The sequence below is a fragment of the Peromyscus eremicus genome, chromosome 1 (assembly GCF_949786415.1).
Source record: "Peromyscus eremicus chromosome 1, PerEre_H2_v1, whole genome shotgun sequence".
NCBI classification, from domain to species: domain Eukaryota; kingdom Metazoa; phylum Chordata; class Mammalia; order Rodentia; family Cricetidae; genus Peromyscus; species Peromyscus eremicus.
The window spans coordinates 102936662-102956035 of NC_081416.1; the positions used below are offsets into that span (position 1 = coordinate 102936662).

General features: G+C 43.7%; 1 protein-coding gene across 1 annotated transcript in view; it reads right to left on the bottom strand.

Moving 5' to 3' along the window:
* Positions 1–10120, bottom strand: part of Ints4 (integrator complex subunit 4) — a 76952-nt gene extending 66832 nt beyond the window's left edge. Inside the window, exons 1-3 of the mRNA XM_059271104.1 lie at positions 9986–10120; positions 5763–5957; positions 2985–3102 (exon numbers count right to left, since the gene is read on the bottom strand). Coding sequence (XP_059127087.1) covers positions 2985–3102; positions 5763–5957; positions 9986–10039 — 367 coding nt within the window. The 5' untranslated portion in view covers positions 10040–10120. The remainder of the gene's footprint in view (positions 1–2984; positions 3103–5762; positions 5958–9985) is intronic.
* Positions 10121–19374: the final 9254 nt, after the last annotated feature.

The window sequence follows — 19374 nt, forward strand, 5'->3', positions numbered from 1 at the left end:
CTATGGAGGCTATACCTATTCAAACCACCACACCTGCCAGGGAGAGCTAGCAGGGAGTGGAACCAGCCCAAGAGAAAAAAGTGTGTTATCATCAACAAAGCTGAAAGGAGAGATGAAAATGGACATCAGACATGGAGATGCAGAGTTTAGAGTTTGTCCGGCTGGTTTTTGGTCTTGCTTTGATCCAGTATTTCCTCACTATGCTCCCTTTCCTCCCTTTTGGAATGGTAATGTATATCCTGTGCCATTATATGTTGAAAGTATGTGACCTACTTTTTTACTTTGATTTTATGAAGGTTACAGTTAAGAGATTGCCTTGAGTCTTAGAAGAGACTTTGAATTTTGGCTTTTTAAACAGTATTGAGACTGAGATAGACTATGAGGACTTTTGAAGTTGGACTGAATGTGTTTTTACATTTGCTATGGCTACAAGCCTACAGGGGCCAGGGAGTGGAATGTGGTGGATTAAGAATGGCCCCCATAGGCTCATATATTTTAATACTTAGGGAGTGGCACTATTATGTTGCAGTAGGTGTGGCCTTGATGGAGGAAGTATCACTGGGGATACACTTTGAGGTTTCAAAAGCCCAAGCCAGGTTTAGAGGCTTTCTCTCATCCAGATGCCTGGAGATCTGGATGTAGCACACTCAGCTACTTCTCCAGCACCATGTCTGCCTGCTGCCATGCTTCCTACCATGAAGATTATGGACTAACCTCTGAAACTGTAAGCAAGCTCCAATTAAATGCTTTCCTTTAAAAGAGTTGCTGAGGTCAAAAAAAGAGAGTTGCCAAGGTCATGGTGTCTCTTCACAGCAATAGTATATTGATGAAGACCCTTTTAAATATTTCCAGTTAAAGATAGTATATAGCCGGGCGGTGGTGGCGCACGCCTTTAATCCCAGCACTCGGGAGGCAGAGCCAGGCGGATCTATGTGAGTTCGAGGCCAGCCTGGACTACCAAGTGAGTCCCAGCAAAGGCGCAAAGCTACACAGAGAAACCCTGTCTCGAAAAACCAAAAAAAAAAAAAAAAAAAAAAAAAAAGATAGTATATAAAAAAGGCAGTGGTGTCACATGCCTTTAATCCCAGCACTCGGGAGGCAGAGGCAGGAGGATCTCTGTGAGTTCAAGGCCAGGCTGGTCTACAGAGTGAGTTCTAGGACAGCCACGGCTACATAGTGAGACCCTGTCTCAAAAAGCCAAAAACAGGAGGAAAAAAAGAAAAAAGAAAGGACACTTCACTGAGTTCTCAGTTCTGCCAACACCACGAGTCAACTCTGCCACATACCATGTAGCCCTGAACAAATTACGTAACTTCATTGAGCTTTTCTTTACCTATATGTAAAACAGGGACACTAGGAGCTGGAGAGAGAGCTCAGCAGTTAAGAGTGCTTGCTGCTCTTGCAGAGGTCCTGAGTTCAATTCTCAGCAGCCACATCAGGCAGCTCACAATTATCTGTAACTTCAGCTGCAGGGATCTGATGTCATCTTCTGGCCTCCATGGGTACACACACACATGTGCACATACACACAAAAACACATACATAAAAATTTTTTTAAATATATTTAGAGCCAAGCAGTAGTGGCGCACGCCTTTAATCCCAGCACTTGGGAGGCAGAGGCAGGCGGATCTTTGTGAGTGTGAGGCCAGCCTGAGCTATAGAGTGAGTTCCAGGAAAGGCTCCAAAGCTACACAGAGAAACCTTTCTCAAAAAATAAATAAATAAAATAAAAAATTAAAAAAAAAACAAAAAACAACCAAACCATATATATAGGTATATGTGTGTGTGTGTGTGTGTGTGTGTGTGTGTATATATATACATACACATACATACATATGTATGTATGTATTTAGAACCAGGCTTGGTGATGTACACCTTTAATCCCTAGCACTTGGAGAAGGAAGCAGGCAGATCTCTGTAAGTGTGAGGCCCATATGGTCTACATAGAGAGTTGAAGGCCAGCCAGAGCTACATAGTAAGACCATGTCTCAAAAACACCAAAACAACAAAAGAACAAAAACAAGCAAACAAACAAACAAAAAAAAAAAAACAAAAAAAGAAAAAAATACTTGGAATTATTTTTTTAAAGAGATAGTAATAGCTATCTTCTATGTTAAATAAGTTGTTATAAATATACAGCACTTTGAAGAAGTCACAAATGAAAGTTATTAAGATAAAGCTATAGACAGAAAATAGAAACACTTTTTTTTTTGAGACAGTCTCTAGCCCAGTCTGACCTTGAACTCCCTATGCAGGCAAGGATGACCCTAAACTTTTGAGTCTCCCGCCTCTACCTCCAAGTGCTAGGATTACATGGTGAGCCACCACGTGCAGTTTATGTGATCATAGGGGATCATACCTACGACTTCATATATTCTAGACACACACTTTACAACTGAGCTATAACCTGCAGTTTATGCAGTGATGGAGACGAAACCCACAGCTTCATGAATGCTAAGTAAGCACTCCACAACTGAGCTACAGCCCTACCATAAAATGGTATTTTAGCCCTAATACAAATACATGTACATATCTCATTGAACCATCTTCAAATTCCTTTTGAAGAATAAGGAGTGTGGCTTATGCCAGGGGACTCAGACTGAGGACTATTTCAAGTTTCAGGTCATCTTGGGTACCTAGTGAGTTGCAGGATAGCCTGGGCTAGAGTAAGACCCAATTTTTTTTTTTTTTTTTTTTTTTTTTGGTGGCTTTTCCAGACAGGGTTTCTTTTTGTAACCACCCTGGTTGTTCTGGAACTGTAGACAAGGTTGGCCTCAAACTCACAGAGATCTGCCTACCTCTGCCTCCTGAGTGCTGGGAATAAAGGTGTGCACCACACCACCCAGCCAAGACTCTATCTTAAAAAAAAAAAGGTAATAAAATGTTCCTTTTAATAACAACCAACACAAACTTTTGTTGTAAATTCTCTACATAAAAACTAGAAATTTCTTCTCTGACTATACAGCTTTTAAGTTGCAACTTACTTTCATTCTGTAGTATGTTAATGGCATCATCCATTATGCAGTCTGGAGAGAATCCTGCAGTCTTTGATAATAATCCCAACAATGATGCAATTTTCAGTCTCACAGATGGATCATTTTCCTAGAGGAAAAAAAAAGCAACTGTCATTTGTGATATTTTATTTGTATGTTAATAATTAAAGTTTGCCTGGAGATCAGAGGAAAGAGCAAGCCATTTTAAGTAAATGTAAAAATCAGGCAGTGGTAGCATACGCCCTTAATCCTATCACTTGGCAAGCAGGGTCCCTGTGTGTTCAAGGCCACACTAGGGAACAGAGTCAAGGTGGTGACACATGCCTTTAATCCCAGTACCAACCATAGAGACCTGGAGGTCTGTACAGACAGGCAGTGACAAGGAAGTGAGGTAGCTGGGCTAAGAGCCAATGAGAGGGCAGAATAACAAGGCAATAAAAGCCTGGGTAGACAGGAAGTCGTGGCACTTGGAAGCTGTGGCATGGTGAGGTAAGGTTAGCTGGTGGCTATTCCTATTTCCCTGATCTCTAAGGCTTTCACCCCTATATTTGGCTCCGTATTTTTTATTTGATAAGACCGCTTAGAAATTCGTCTACAGTCATTTGATAATCTACTCTTAGCTATCAAACACACAGTATACATGAAACTGACATCCCAAAGGATATTCAAAGATCCAACTATTCTAGGGCTTCATTCTGAAAAATTAACTCATACACCTCAAGAGAGTTTCACTCTACCAATGTAACACTCAATACTGTAAATGGAAAATTTTACATCTCCATGATGTCGTTAACTTCTAAACTACAAAATGTGCATCTGACATTAAAAGTACCTTATCTCCACTATTCAGTCAGTGTTGGATGTCACAGACATTTCCCCCACCACCAAGGCTGGCACTGGACACTCAGCATCACTGCTGGAGAGTGGGAGTGACAGCTGCCACTGTTATCACTAGAGAAAACTCTACATCACCAACTTTTGTGGATCACCAGATCCTGATTAGAAAGCTGGGATAGAAAAGTGCAACTGACTGAAGCTAGATCTGCAAGGGAGACAAAAATAAGATGTCTGGTCATTTTAGCTTGAAAATTAGGAGATTAACCTCTAAGACTGCTGTGCTAAGAAATTTCTCCCCAAGACACAAAAGAATATGTCCCTTTCTTCACTATACTGTATAGTTAAGTATGTGGCACAATACCCAACGCTGAAAAGATGATAAATGAATATATATGAAATTGGAGGAGGGGTGCCTTATCAGTGTTGGCATTAAGTAATCTTTCCAAATGTGATCATAACCACCCCACACCTCACCTACGTATTTTTGGTTGTGGTTTTGTTTTTTTACTTCCCATCTATGTATTTACATGTGCACACATGTATGCAGGTACACATGTATGCAGGTACACGGGTGGCGGTCAGAAGAGAACTTCCGAGAGCTAGTTCACTGCTCCCACCTTGTTGAGCTGGGTCGCTCCTTTCTGTTGTATTACATACTGCAAGCTAGCTGGCCTTCAAACTGCTAGGTGGTTCCCCAGCTTTTGCCTCCCATTTCTCCATAGGAGTGCTGGGATTACAGGTGTGCCACAGCATCCAGCTTCCTGTTTGTCTGTCTGTCTGGTTGGTTGATTGGCTGGTTAGTTTGCTTTGGTTTTTTGAGACAGGGTTTTTCTGTGCAGCCCTGGCTGTCCTGGAACTCACTCTGTCTGTAGACTAGGATGGTCTCAAACTCAAAGATCCACCTGCCTCTGCCTCCTGAGTGCTGGGATTAAAGGCATGCGCTACCACTGCCCTGACAGCATCCAGCTTCTTTATGTGGCTTCTGGGAATTCAATTCAAGTAGTCAGGTTTATATAGCAAGCACCTTTACCCCACTGAGCCAACCTCCCTGGCCTGGTTTTTGGTTTTCTGAGACAAGGTCTGCTTCTACAACCCATGACGTCCTGAAGCTCACTGTGTAGCTCGGGCTGGCTGCAATCTCCATCTCCCTGTCTCCACCTTCTCAGCACTGGGATTACAGGCATGCACCACAACCAGCTCATCTAGTTTCTAAGGAAGCAACAGATACAACCAGGCCTAAAGCAAGGGAAAGGAAAACAGATATGGTCAGAAGACCTAAAACCCCGACTGCTATGCCATTTTGTATGCACATTACTTCTGGAACATCATTTTTGTACAGTTAATCTTAAGGTATAAGTGAAGAGAAAGAGAAAGTGCTTTGAAACCATCCAGAGGTAGTATAAAGACACACTCATTACAAAAATGAATATAAATAGGAGCTAGAGAGATAGCTAGGTGGTTAAGAGCACTTGCTCCTCTTGTAGAAGACCTGGGCTTGATTACCAATGGTAGCTCACAACTATTTATAACTCCAGTTCTAGGGAATCTGATGCCACTCTGGGCTGCACAGCAAGGCATTCTATAAAAAGGAAAAAAAATGCCACTTTACCTTAAAAGCAAAGTAAGAGGGCTATTACAGTAGGCATGAAGGCCTTAAACAGGGAACAGCAGGATGATGGGCACACTACATTCCAGACCAGAAAAGAGACATGGCTGATAGTCTTTGTGCTCTCACTCCTCTACACACAGAACTCAGACCTTTGAGCATGTCATTTACATGCCTGTCTCCACTTACTATCCTGCAAGCCCCTGAGGATAGCATATACCTCATTTGAATCTCAGTATCCATGGTGCCTAGAATATGAATGAATACCTTCCTGCTTCTCTGCAACATTAACTCATTCCGCAGGCAGACACAGCACAGTTGCTTACCTTATAATAATGTTCCAAGAGAATCCTAACTACCCCCTCCACGCTTTCTGCCTCGACAGGCTTTCTGGCAAACTGGAGTAGGTACTGCAAGGCATCTGCTGGGGAGGTGGCTTTACACAGATCGATGTGGAGAGCAGCAGATTTACTTGGTTTTGTTAGTCGGAGCTTCTTAGTAGCGATTTCCTCCTGCTGTTGCTGTAAGATGGTAAAGAAGGTAAGATATGAAAACCGTCTGCAAATTTAACTTCGGTTCATTTGGTGGAAATAATCTTTCCTTTCTAACATACAAGCTTAGCTAATAGAACTTTAGAAATACAGCATCATGGGGCCAGTGAGGTGGTTCATTGGGTAAAAGTGCTTGCCATCAAGCCTGATAATGACCTGAGTCCAGCACCAGAACCCACATGGTGGAAAAAAAACCCAGCTCTTACACACACACACACACACACACACACACACACACACACACACACAATTGCACAAAATAAGTAAATATTAAAAAATGTTTAAGTTTGTATAAAAGGGAACCTAACACTGTAGGTTCCTCAAGTCCTAACAAAATAGGCAGGCATAGAAAAATGTCATAATCACTCATTTTCTTTACTCTCTAATATATTACTTTAGTGTAGGTGGCAATGATTTCTCTCAAATTTGCTCTATCAGGAAAATTCTAGTCAGGAACATTATATAATATGAAAAAAGCGGCTTTGAAGTCCAAAGAATTATACACTACTAGCTAGGTGAGGCTTTCTCATTTATAAGAAGAGCATTCCAATACCATTTCAAAGGGTTATGTGAGAAACCTAAATTATTCTATTTTTACTGTACATACATATGATAGGCACTAAACACACACCAGTTTCCTCTCTCTCCTCATTTTTATAACAAAGAAAAAAACACTGGAACACAAAGGTTTCATTTCATCACTCTATGGTAACTATGCATACAAAATTTTAAAATGAGTTTTTCTGACAGCTGGGTGTACACACCTGCAACCCCAGCATTCGGAGACAGACGAGGGGCTCTAAAATACAAATTTAGTTCTCAGTGTTACCTGGATTGCAGTTGGCTCAAAATCGAGGAGTGAATTTTTCCCTCAGGGGGTATGTAAGGAAGGGAATAATATCTGCCTTTGTAACATTTTAGGGAGCCAGGTCCTATTATTTCTGCCATCAAGGAACAACACATACTGGTGAGGACACATACACTGGTGTTGTATGATATTTTGTTTGTGTTCTGACAAATAAAGCTTGCCTGGAGATCAGAGGGCTGAGCTCATCACTAGTTAACCATAGAGGCCAAGCAGTGGTGGCATACGCCTTTAATCCCAATACTTGGGAGGATCATGCCTTTGATCCCAGCACTTGGGAGGATCAAGCTTTTGATCTCAGCACTAGGGAGGATCATGCCTTTGATTCTAGCACTTGTGGGATCATGCCTTTGATCTCAGCACTTGAGACGATCAAGTTTTTGATTCCAGCACATGGGAGGCTCACACCTCTAATCCCAGAACTAGGGAGATGGAGACAGGATCTCTGCCCCATTCTGAGACAGGATTCAGTCTGAGCACTGGTAAAGGTAAGAACTCTCTGGTGGCTGCTGCTCTGCTTCTCTGATCTTTCAGCTTTCACCCTCGATATCTGACTCTGGGTTTCTATTGTTAAGACTTAGTAGGACTGAGCTTCACACAGGCAAGTACAGCAGTGCAGGGTGATGAGATCAAATAGCACAACAGAGCAGCATGGAAGCAGCAGAAAAAACTAACCTCTTGCTGAACTTTCAATCAAGTCGTGAAGCAAAAACACAAGGCCACTCAGTATAGGATAAAAAGTAATGAAGAATGGCATACATTTTGTGTAAAATAGACAACTATAAAAGTTCAGAGATGTGTAGAAACATGGCATGCTACAAAAGGAATGTAGGAGAGAAGTGACACTATACAACAAAGTAAATATTCTGAACACCTTAAAAAAAGAAAGCAAAACAGGCAGACAAACAAACAAACAAACCCTGTTAAGCTGGCAAGCTTACAATACCTATATTTACCACAACAGAAAGAAAATATGGTGGGGCTGGAGAGATGGTTTACTGGTTAAGAGCACTTGCCGCTCGTTCGGAGGACCTAAGTTCAGTTCTCAGCACCTGGGTCAGGTGGCTCACAAATATGTCTGTCTGTCTAACTCCAGCTCCAGTGATCTGACACCTTCTTCTGCCTTCCACAGGCATGCAAACACATGGAATACATTCACACAGACATACACACCAATAAAAATAAATCTTTAATGAAGAAAGGGAAGGGAGGGAGGAGGAAAGAGGGAGGAATACAGAGCCAGAAAGTCCCAAAGGAAGCCAAAGATGGAGGAGCTCGGACAAGCTTTCTGACCATTGATTCATTCAAAGTTCAGAACTAACTTCACAGAAAAGGAACAACAAAATACTAACGCCAACTCTCAGTCAAAGCTATTATAAGAGGCTGCTGGGAATGTAGCTCAGTTTGTAGAGTAATGCCTAGCATGCTCAAGTCCCTAGGTTCAATCCCCAGCCCTGCCTAAACCAGGATGTAGAGGCAGGTTTAGAAGCTAAAAGTCAACCTCAGCTACATAGCAAGTTCGAGGCACCTGGGCTCTGAGACTTTGTGTTTGGTTGGTTGGTTGGATTTTTGTTTTTCAAGACAGAGTTTCTCTGTGTAGCCCTGGCTGTCCTGGAACTTGCTCTGTAGACTACGCCAGCCTCAAATTCACAGAAATCCACCTGCCTCTGCATCCTGTGTTCTGGGATTAAAGGCTTGAGCCACCACCACCTGGCTCAGACCTTGTCTTTAAAAAAAAAAAAAAAAAAAATAGTTGGGCCTGCAGAGATGGCTGAGGATTACTAGCACTTGTTCTTGCAGAGGACCCAGGTTCAATTCCCAGCACCCACCTGGTGGCTCACAGCTGTCTAACTCCAGTTCCAGGGACATAGATGCACTGTCTGGCTCACCAGCTATGTGCTCCCGAGAGAGGCAGGCCCTCTGATACATATTAGACTTTGTAGCCGAAGACTTCCCACCATACATGGTACACTGAAATCACTCAAGTATTTAAAAATATAAAAAAAATCCCTCCTGTTGAATTAATGAATGAATAAAAGGTTTAATAATCATTTTCCAACAGACATGGTGATGCACGCCTCTAATCCTGGCACTTGGGAGGCAGAGGCAGGCTGATTTCCGCATGTTCAAGAACAGCCTGGTCTCTCAAAAAAATAAAAAAAATAAAAAAAGAATCATTTTCCTAAATGGTACTGCTCTGCCTAAAGATCTAAGAATGCTGGTGATTCGCTGGCATAAACTGGGAGCTGGTCAGAAATGCATATCTTGCCTCACCTCACCAACCTATAGAATAGAATCTGCATTTTAACAAAATCCTCAAATGAGCTGGGTCTGTAGCTCGGTGGTAGAACACCGGCCTCGGCGTCCATGAGGAGGTCCTAGGTTCAATCCCCACTACTACCAAACAATAAAAAATAATTTTTTTAAATTCTGCATCATACTTTATATGTATCTGTATACATGAGGAAATCTGAGATGCAGAATGAAGGTCTGCCTCTTCTACAGACATACTATAGAGCACACTGACAGTTCTGACCGGGTTGGTCCACCTATCTTTAGAAAACCCCGAGGGAGGCTGACGGTGTAGCCGTCCTGTGACCCTCACCTGCTTTGTCTGGGGCTTGAATTCTACAGACCCCTTGACCAGTCCCTTGGAGCTTTGCATATAGCCCACCTTGTCTATGAAAATAGGGAACAAGAGTTAGGAGGGATTCGGCCACCAGCCGAGGACAGAGGGATGCAAATGTAACCCGATCTGGCACGACCAAACTGTGAGAGATTAAAATAAGGTAACGGAGAAGAGTTTTTAAAATTATACAGCACTTTGTTTCTCCTAATAATTTTGTTTGTTGTTTTTTGTTTTGTTTTCAAAGTGGGCTGGGAGTGTGACTCAGAGGTAAAGTGCTTGCTTAGCATGCTTAGGACCCTGAATTCTACCCCCAGAACTCCAAAATAAAAAAGTCAGACTCCACATGAGGCCAGCGGCCTCGACCTAACACACCCCCTGACCTGCAGCCTGAGAGCCTGAACCTGAGCCGGTTACACAAGCTTAGGCGCCTATCTGGAGAACAGCGTGGGGTGAGGACAACCTTCCCGCGCCGACCGGTCCACGACCGTTCCTGCCAGAGCTTACCTGAACCACTTTAGTGAACTCCTCATACACCCGCTTTTTAAGGTGCGCCGCCATGGCTGCACGGGCACTCTCGGCTTCCGTAGTTTCTGAAAGAGCCGTGCAAAACCTCTCTTGCACACCGAATTCCGCCGCAATCCCACAAGGCAATGGGGTTCCCGGATAGAGAGGCCGCTTCCGGAAGCTCGACTGCCCGGCCGCCCTGTGAGTCGATTGGCGGCTGCCTTGACTCCAGCGGAGCCGGAAGTCTGGGCGTGTCCTGAAAGCTGGGCGGAGTCAAAGCCTGAGGCGGGACGGTCCGGAGCTGGAGGCAAAACCCGGAGCTGTGTTCTCCGGGCGGAGCTGAAGTTCCGTCTCCCGTGGAGGTCTCCTGCTACAGTCTTAGTTCAAACTTTCCCCTGAAGTTCGTTTTCCTTAGTTGCAGTAATTCAGAAGTTACCCATCAGTAAGAAATAGCCGGGCGGTGGTGGCGCACACCTTTAATCCCAGCACTCGGGAGGCAGAGCAGGCGGATCTCTGAGAGTTCGAGGCCAGCCTGCTCTACAGAATGAGTTCCCGGACAACCAGAGTGGTTACAAAGAGAAACCCTGTCTCAGAAGAAAAAAAAGAAAGAAAGAAAACCACAATACCATTAATTTTGAAACACACACACGCACAATAAAACCAAAAAGCTTCCCGTAGAATTAATGAAAGGTTTAAGATCATTTTCCTGAATGATACTACTCTACAAGTGAAGATTTAAGTATGCTGGTGATCCTTCCGGGGACCAAGCCTCTGTCAGAACTGTCAGAGTGTTCCCTGAATCTCTGGAGAAGAAACCAACACTTCCTCTGATAGCTGTGGAAGAGTGAAAAGAATCTTGAGACTGAGGATGAAGCCACAAGCGCCTGTAAGGCTCTGGTATTTGAACAAGTGACCTCCACTAAAAACATACTGACAATACCTAACCTGACAAAAACATGCTTACAATGGAATAAAACAATACAGAAACAAGAACAGCCTGTAAGCAAATGTATGTGGTACTGTCAAGTTTTACAACCCACCAAAAAAAAAAAAAAGTTAATGTGGGATATTTAGGGGAGGAGACAGGAGATTAGTAGGTATAGAGGACCCAAAACATATACAAGATGGTCTTTTTTTTCCTTCTTTTTGTTTTGTTTTGTTTTCCGAGATTGGGTAGGGTTTCTTTGTGTAGCTCTGGCTGTCCTGGAAATCGCTCTGTAGACCTGGCTGGTCTCGAACTCACAGAGATCCGCCTGCCTCTGCCTCCCTAGTGCTGGGACTAAAGGTGTGTACCACCACCACCCAGCAAAAGATTGTCTTTATCCTATAGTCGAAGTGGAAAGAGATACCTAAATAGATTGTTACAGAGCAACCAAAGTGTGCTGGATAAAGGAATATGGTTTAGAAGGGTCAACTTTCCTTAGGAGGATTTTTTTCATCTAACTTTAAAAGAGTACATTTTCCAGAGAAAAAGACGGCATCTCAGACTTCAGAGACAACAGAGCATACAATATGTCAAAGGAAATAATTAGCAAACAGTACCTTGAATAAATATTAGCTGTTCTTACCATTCCAATATTTGGATATCCTGTCAAATCCATGTCGCTTAGTAACTCTAAAACTACTAACTGGATGAGTTTATACCTGTCCTCCTAACCCCAGGGAGACTGAGGTAGGAGGATCTCTTCTGGGCTAGCCTGAGCTTTATAGCAAGTTTAAGGCAAGTCTGTGCCAACTATTGTTTTATGTGTTAAATTAAGAAAAACTGAAACTGGGCTGGAGAGATGGCTCAGGGGTTAAGAGCCCTGGCTGTTCTTCCAAAGGTCCTGAGTTCAGTTCCCAGCACCCACATGGTGGCTCACAACCATCTGTAATGAGATCTGGTGCCCTCTTCTGGCAGGCAGAACACTGCATACATAATAAATAAATACATCTTTAAAAACAAAAACAAAAAACCTGAAACTAAAAGTAGTAATTCAAGAAATGAATACACGGTCAAAGTATAGTGGCATATTTATGAAAATGTCATACTGAAACCTATTCTTTTGTCTGCCAAACACAAATAAAAACCATGTGTGGTGACCCACAGCTGTAATTGCAGCACCCAGGAGGTAGAAGAGATAGGAGAATCTGGAACTCAAGCCCATCACAGTATATAGTGAATTCAAGGCCATCCTACAGATAGGAAACAAAACAGCCTTGAAATAAAGGAGTAAATGAATAAACACTTGCTTCAACATCATAGAGGTGGAATGACCCTGAGCTTAGCCTGGCCTCTGTGCAAAGATGACCCATGCAGATTCATGAAGCCTCCCATATTTTTAGAGCAGCACCTAAGCAGAAGGTTTTTGAAGGTTTCAGCTCCTCAAATTGGTGGCAAACACTAAATTAACAGGTGAGACCCTTGTGTGTGTGAGTGGTGTGTCCGTGGCTAAGTGTAGAAGCCAAAGGTCAATGTTGGGTGTCTTCTTCTGCCAGTTCCACCTTACTTCTTGAGACAGTGCTGGTTTGTGTGGGGATATTCTGTTTGTGCTCTAACAAATAAAGCTTGCCTGAAGATCACAGGGTGGTGCTAGCCACCAGTTAACCATAGAGGTCTGGAGGTCTGTACAGCCAGGAGACAGGAAGTGATAAGGCTGGGCAGAGAGAGGAGCTTGTCACCTTTTCTGTCTGAGGAGTCGTGGAGCTAAGAGGAGACTTTGGCTGCTCCTTTACTTCTCTGATCTTTCAGAGAAGATATCTACCCCAATATCTGACTCCAGGTTTTTAAGACCAATTAAAATTCTCGCTACAGTTTTGGCTAGACTGACTCTAAATCCCAGTGGTGTCCTTAACACTTTGTTACACCCAGTACTGGGTAATGGAGGTCTAAATTTAGGTCCTGGTCATTTGAAAGAAGTACAGCCAGGATTGTTTTCTGGCCTCCACATGCATGTGCATACACACGTAAAGAAGGAGATGGCTCAATCAGTTATGGACCTGCTGCACATTGGAATCTCTGCAGCCATATAAAAGCCAGGCACAGTGGTGTGGATCATCCTCAGTGCTAGGGAGTCAAAGACAAACAGAGCTTATTGGGCAGTCAGCCTAGCCAAGTATAAGCCCCAAGTCCAGTGAGAGTACCTGCCTCAAAAGTGGTCGTGTGCGCGAAAACACACACACACACACACACACACACACACACACACACACACACGTTGTTCAAATCTTAGATGGTCTTTTAATAAAAACCTTGTAACAGATATTGAGGTAAAAGCTGAAAGATCAGAGAAGCAGAGCAAGCCACAGCCACCACCTATTACCTCACCAACTCCACCAATCCTCTGACTGAAATCCTTTTAGTCCTCACCCAAATGGGTCTCAGCTGAACAGCTTTAGTTCCTGTTTCCTCACGCCTCATATACCTTTCTCCGCCCAGCCATGTCACTTCCTGGGATTAAAGGCATGTGTGCTTCCCAGTACTGGGACTAAAGTTGTGTGCCACCACTGCCTGGCTCTGTTTCCAGTGTGGCCTTGAACTCACAGAGATCTCTGCCTCCTGAGTGATAGGATTAAGGGTGTGTGCCACCACTGTCTAGCCTCTATGTCTAATCTAGTGGCTGGCTCTGTCCTCTGATCCTCGGGCAAGTTTATTAGGGGACACAACACACACACACACACACACACACACACACACCTACCTTTGTAAAAAGCCATGCCAATGAATACTATAGGAGGGATGTCATTCACATACCAAGTTTTACTCACCAGAGACTGGCAATTGGAACTGTAGTGAATCGGAGTAAACTGTGAAGTAGCCCTTCTCTTCCATGAGCTTCCACTTCTACCCTGACAGATCTCTGAGGAATGTCTCTAGAGCTTGCCACCCTAGTCTATATCTTCAATTCTCCTCATTCCTTCACAAACGTATTGTTCTTTGTGTAAAAATTACAAAAGCACCATTTTCTTCGGACTTCGCTGTGTGTGTGTTTACATGTGTGCACTCAGCAACAATCCTGCTGTGAGCTCTACGTGTAACCCTGGCAATGTGACTTTGAGACTTCTTTCATTAAAAGATAGGCTCGCCTGGATGTGGTGACACACACCTGGATGTGGTGACACACACCTTTAATCTCAGCACTCCAGAGGCAGAGGTATGCAGATTTCTGTGAGAGTCCGAGACCAGTCTGGTTTATATAGGGAGTTTCTGGCCACTAAGTAAGACCCAGGTCATAAAAAAAAAAGAAAGAAAGAAAGAGAGAGAGAGAGAGAGAGAGAGAGAGAGAGAGAGAGAGAGAGAAAGAAAGAAAGAAAGAAAGAAAGAAAGAAAGAAAGAAAGAAAAGAAAGGAAAGGTAGACTCTATCTTCCCAGCCTTTGAATTTTGGTTGGCATTAAAAATTGCCAGCAGAATATGGCAAAAGTAACAATATAATAGATTTGACTTAAGCATTAATGTGCACCTGCCCTTTGGAAAAAGACTTGATTATACTGTCCCGAAACAAATCTGCCTTCCAACCCATGGGAGAGAGTCATATCACCCTGAAATAACTCTAAGAATGGAGGGATATACTAGTTTATTACCCCATTGTGTAAAGTAAATCTACTTCTAGCCTCTCAGCAGATTTGTAAACACCCACAAACAAAGCTGTCCATGCCATTTGCTCAGAAATGACAGACTGTCTCCCAACAGTTTGTCACAGTTAGCAGAGCGAACTGATTTGCAGTGCAATAAATCTGCCACCACAGAGTGCTTGTGGGATGGAGAGGTAGCTCCATTGTAGGCTGTGTGTCTATCATGTGGGAAGCCCTCTGTTCAATCCACAGCATCCCCAAAGGAACCAGATATGGTGGCACTTGCCTATAATACCAGTGTTTGGGAGGTAGAACCAGGAGAATAAGGAGTTCAAGGTCATCCTCAGCTCCATAGCAATTTGGAGGCCAGCCTACATTACATGAGACCTTGTTTCTAAAAGAGAGTCCCCTGCAAAATGACGCTCCTTCAGGAGCTAAGCATCAGTCTTTGCTATGGACAGGTGAGACGTAGATCAGCGGCAAGATTAGCTGCGATGGGAGGAAGTCCGTACTGTAGAACCCATCCCTAGCCTCCAACCTGCCTTTGTAGCATTTTGCTTATTCATTACTTCATTAAGCAAGCGTGCAAGGAACTGGTCAAAAAGACTGACTGACACCCATAGGTTGGACCATTGTGTCCATTTAAGTTTTTAGAACCCCTTCTGGAACGGATGCCCTCTGGTGGACACACATAAAAAGCAGTATTTTCTCTCAGGCCTACTTGTCACCAGTCTCTTCCTCTTGCCTTATTCTGACTTCCATGACTCGGACGTGGTATGTCCACCACAGGCTCACGTGTTAGACCACTTGGTTCCTAAAGCACCTAGTGAGCTGTTTGAGAAGTTGTGGAACCTTTAGGAGGCCTAATTAGAGGAAATGGATCCCTGGGGAATCAGGTTGAGTGGCCTGGCTCTATTTCCTGACTGCTGTAATTAGTCCCTAACCCTCCCTCTGCCACAGCCTCAGCTGGACTCACAGCCATAGTGGACTAAACCTCTCCACCTCCCAAACCAGCTAAAACAAACCCCTCTTCCCTTAAATTGCTTTTTGTCAAGCATCTGTTTACAGTGATGGGGAAGGAACCAACACTGACCGACAGATAACGGACAGGAACGGACTGGGTCCGTTGTGTCTTAGGACAGTATTACAGAGGTCTCTGCACAGTGGGAAAGGGCAGAGGCGAGTTAATGCCGGGAGACAGGGAAGGATGGAGAAAATAAACAGGAATTGAAAAGGATGGCTACCCTAGGTTAACAGTGTGCATCTGGAAACAAACAAACAAATCCAAAACCCAAAAAACTTGGTGTAGTGCTTTGAACTAGGATGTCTCCCTGAGGGCAAACTACAGAGATTTTTACCTCTTTGCATTTTTCCTTTGGAGTATTGCAACTGTGTTTAGCATTGTCTGAAGTTTTCATCTTCCAGCTCTGCCATTTTCTCCAGTTAGTAAAGCAGATATGCAAAGTCTTACACATAAAAGAAACATACTGGGGCTGGAGAGATGGCTCAGCAGTTAAGAGCATTGACTGCTCTTCCAGGGGACCAGGGTTCAATTCCCAGCACCCACATGGCAGGTAACTACTGTCTGTAATTCTAGGATCCAACACCCTCACACAGACATACATACAGGCAAACACACACACACACACACACACACACACACACACACACACGGGGGGGGGGGGGGGAGTGGAGAGGTGTCTTAGTGGTTAAGAGTAGTGGTTGTTTTTCCAGAGGACCCAGGTTCAATTCCCAGCACCCATATGGCAGCTCATACCTGTCTGTAACTCCAGTTTCAGGGGACTCAACACCCTCACACAGACATACATGCAGGCAAAACACAAATGTACATGAAATAAATATTTAAAAAAAGAAGAAATATACTATCTTTTTGTTTGTTTGTTTGTTTTTATTTTTCAAGACAGGGTTCCTCTGTGTAGCTTTGTGGCCTGTCCTGGAACTCGCTCTGTAGCCCAGGCTGGCCTTGAACTCACAGAGATCTGCCTGTCTCTGCCTCCGGAGTGCTGGGATTAAAGGCGTGTACCACCATTGCACAGCTGAAACATACTAACTTGAACATTGTTTTTTGGGGATTTTGTTTGTTTGTTTGTTTGTTTGTTTGGGTTAGTTTGGTTTGTTTTTTTGAGGGTTTCTCTGTGTAGCCTTGGCTGTCTTAGAACTCACTTTGTAAACCAGGCTGGCCTTGAACTCACAAAAATCCACCAGCCGGGCTGGAGAGATGGCTCAGAGGTTGAGAGCACTGCTTGTTCTTCCAGAGGTCCTGAGTTCAATTCCCAGCAACCACATGGTGGCTCACAACCATCTGTAATGAGATCTGGTGCCCTCTTCTGGCCTGCAGGGATACGTGCAGACAGAACACTGAATACATAATAAATAAATCTTTAAAAAAAAAAAAATCCACCAGCCTCTGCCTCCTGAGCGCTGGGATTAAAGGCGTGTGCCACTACAGCCTAGATATCTTGAATTTTGTTGATACTTTTACTTTTCTTCTTCTTCTTCTTCTTCTTCTTCTTCTTCTTCTTCTTCTTCTTCTTCTCCTCCTCCTCCTCCTCCTCCTCCTCCTCCTCCTCCTCCTCTTCCTCCTTCTCCTTCTTCTTCCTCTTCTTCCTCTTCTTTTTTATTTTTTCTTTTTTGTTAAAAAGAGGCCAGGTGGTGGTGGCACACGCCTTTAATATCAGCATTTGGGAGGCAGAGGAGGCAGATCTCTGTGAGTTCAATACCAGCCTGGTCTACAGACTGAGTTCTAGTACAGTCAGGGTTATACAGAAAAACCCTGTCTTGAAAAACAAGTAGAGGAGGAGGAGAAGGAGGAGGAGGAGGAGGGGGAGGAGGAGGAGGAGGAAGAAGAAGAAGAAGAAGAAGAAGAAGAAGAAGAAGAAGAAGAAGAAAAGGCATTGTATTGAATGAAATGATTACTTATTTCTTCAATAATTTGAAGCCACCAGTAATGATAATTCTAATTCTAACTGCTGAATAGCAATTGAATTATATAGGCACAACATAATAATTTATTTCAAAATATATTTTAGTGTATGGCATAACCTCATCCTCTGAACTGTATTTCTGATGCTACCAGAGTGAGTTACCACAAGTTTGGTGGCTTAAAACCACATAATTGAATCCTGTGTGTGTGTGTGTGTGTGTGTGTGTGTGTGTGTGTACAATTGCTGTGTGTGTAAACACACACTCACACACACACACATACAGTTGTTCCACAGCACTTGTGTGGAGGTCAGAGGAGGATTTGCAGGAGTTGGTTCTCTTCTTCCATATGGGTCTTGGAGATTGACCTCAGGCCATTAGGCTGGCAGTAAGTGCCTGTACCCACTGAACAAGTTTGCTGACCCTCCCTTTGTACTTCCGTGGTCTAAAACTTCAAAATGAAAGTGTTGATAAAACTTTGTCCCAAAGAGGACTTTTTTGTTTTTGTTTTTTCAAGACAGGGTTTCTCTGTGTAGCTTTAGAGCCTGTCCTGGAGTTCACTCTGTAGCCCAGGCTGGCCTCGAACTCACAGAGATCTGCCTGCCTCTGCCTCCTGAGTGTTGGGATTAAAGGCGTGCGCCACCACTGCCCGGCCCAAACAGGATTTTTAAGGAGAATCTGTGCCTTGCCTCCTCCAGCTTCTGGTGGCTACTTCAGCATTCCCAGGCTTGTGACCTTTCACCCACCACACACGTAAGAACTGAGGGGACAGGGAAAGAAGACCTCCCTTCCCTCTGTGTGTCTTATCGATTTAAGATTTATTTTATTTTTATTTGTGTTTGTGTCTGTGGAGTGTATGCCGCATGTGTCAGGGCATCCTCAGAGGACAGAAGACGGCTGAAGTTGCAGGTGTTTGTGAGCCGCCTAGCATGCAAACTGAATTCGGGTCCCCTGCGAGAGCAGTGTGAGCTCTGAACTGTCAAACCTCTCGCCAGCCCTCTGTGTGTCTTCTATGAATATGCTTGTCATTTGACTGAGGATCCATGTATGTAATCCAGGATGATCTCATTACAAGATGTCTACTTTAATATGATAGCATTTACAAATTCCAGAGATTGGAATTAAGAGGTGAGCATATCATTTAGAGGACCATTATTCACTCTACTACACTCTCACAGCAATGTGCTGAATCCAATTATTCCCTTTATTTTTTAAACTTTTATTGTCTTTATCTTATGTATAGGGTTATTTTGCTTACATGTGTGTCTGTGCACATGTATGTACCTGGGGTCCACAGAAGCTGGAAGAGGGAATCAGATCCTCTGGAACTGAAGTTACAGATGATTGTTTGCCGCCTCGTGGAGTCTGGGATCCAAACACTGGTCCTCTGGAAGAGCACCAAGTACTCTTAACTGCGGAGCCATTTCTCCAGCCCAAGGCAGATTTTACTAAAGAGGGTTACAGAAAAGTAAGAGATCAAGGAAAAGTGAAGGAGAATCCTAAGATTTAGTGTAGAAGGAAAGTAAAGCTCCCAGAGAGGAGGCCTACAGCTGTCTGCCAAGGTAGGTTGGTCTCGGGGCTCTTCATGAGGGTCTGGCCTTAGCAGTTGGCCAGATGGAAGACTGCACATTCTACGCATGTCCTCCTGGTCCAGCCGGAGAAAGACTCACAGTGTTTCTCACCCTGTCAGGGCTGGTTGAAGCCTCCTTTGTCCATCTCCGATTCTGACTTTGTTAGTTCTTGACCTTGACTGTCCCTCTCTAGCATTAGCGGCTGGCTGGGTTGCTCCCTTAGACCTTGCAAGTCTCTCAAATGCTGTTACTTTACACTAAGCTCCTTGTTCTCACAGATCCCAGAAAGCAGCTCTAGTTTTTCTTAGTTATCTTGATTAACT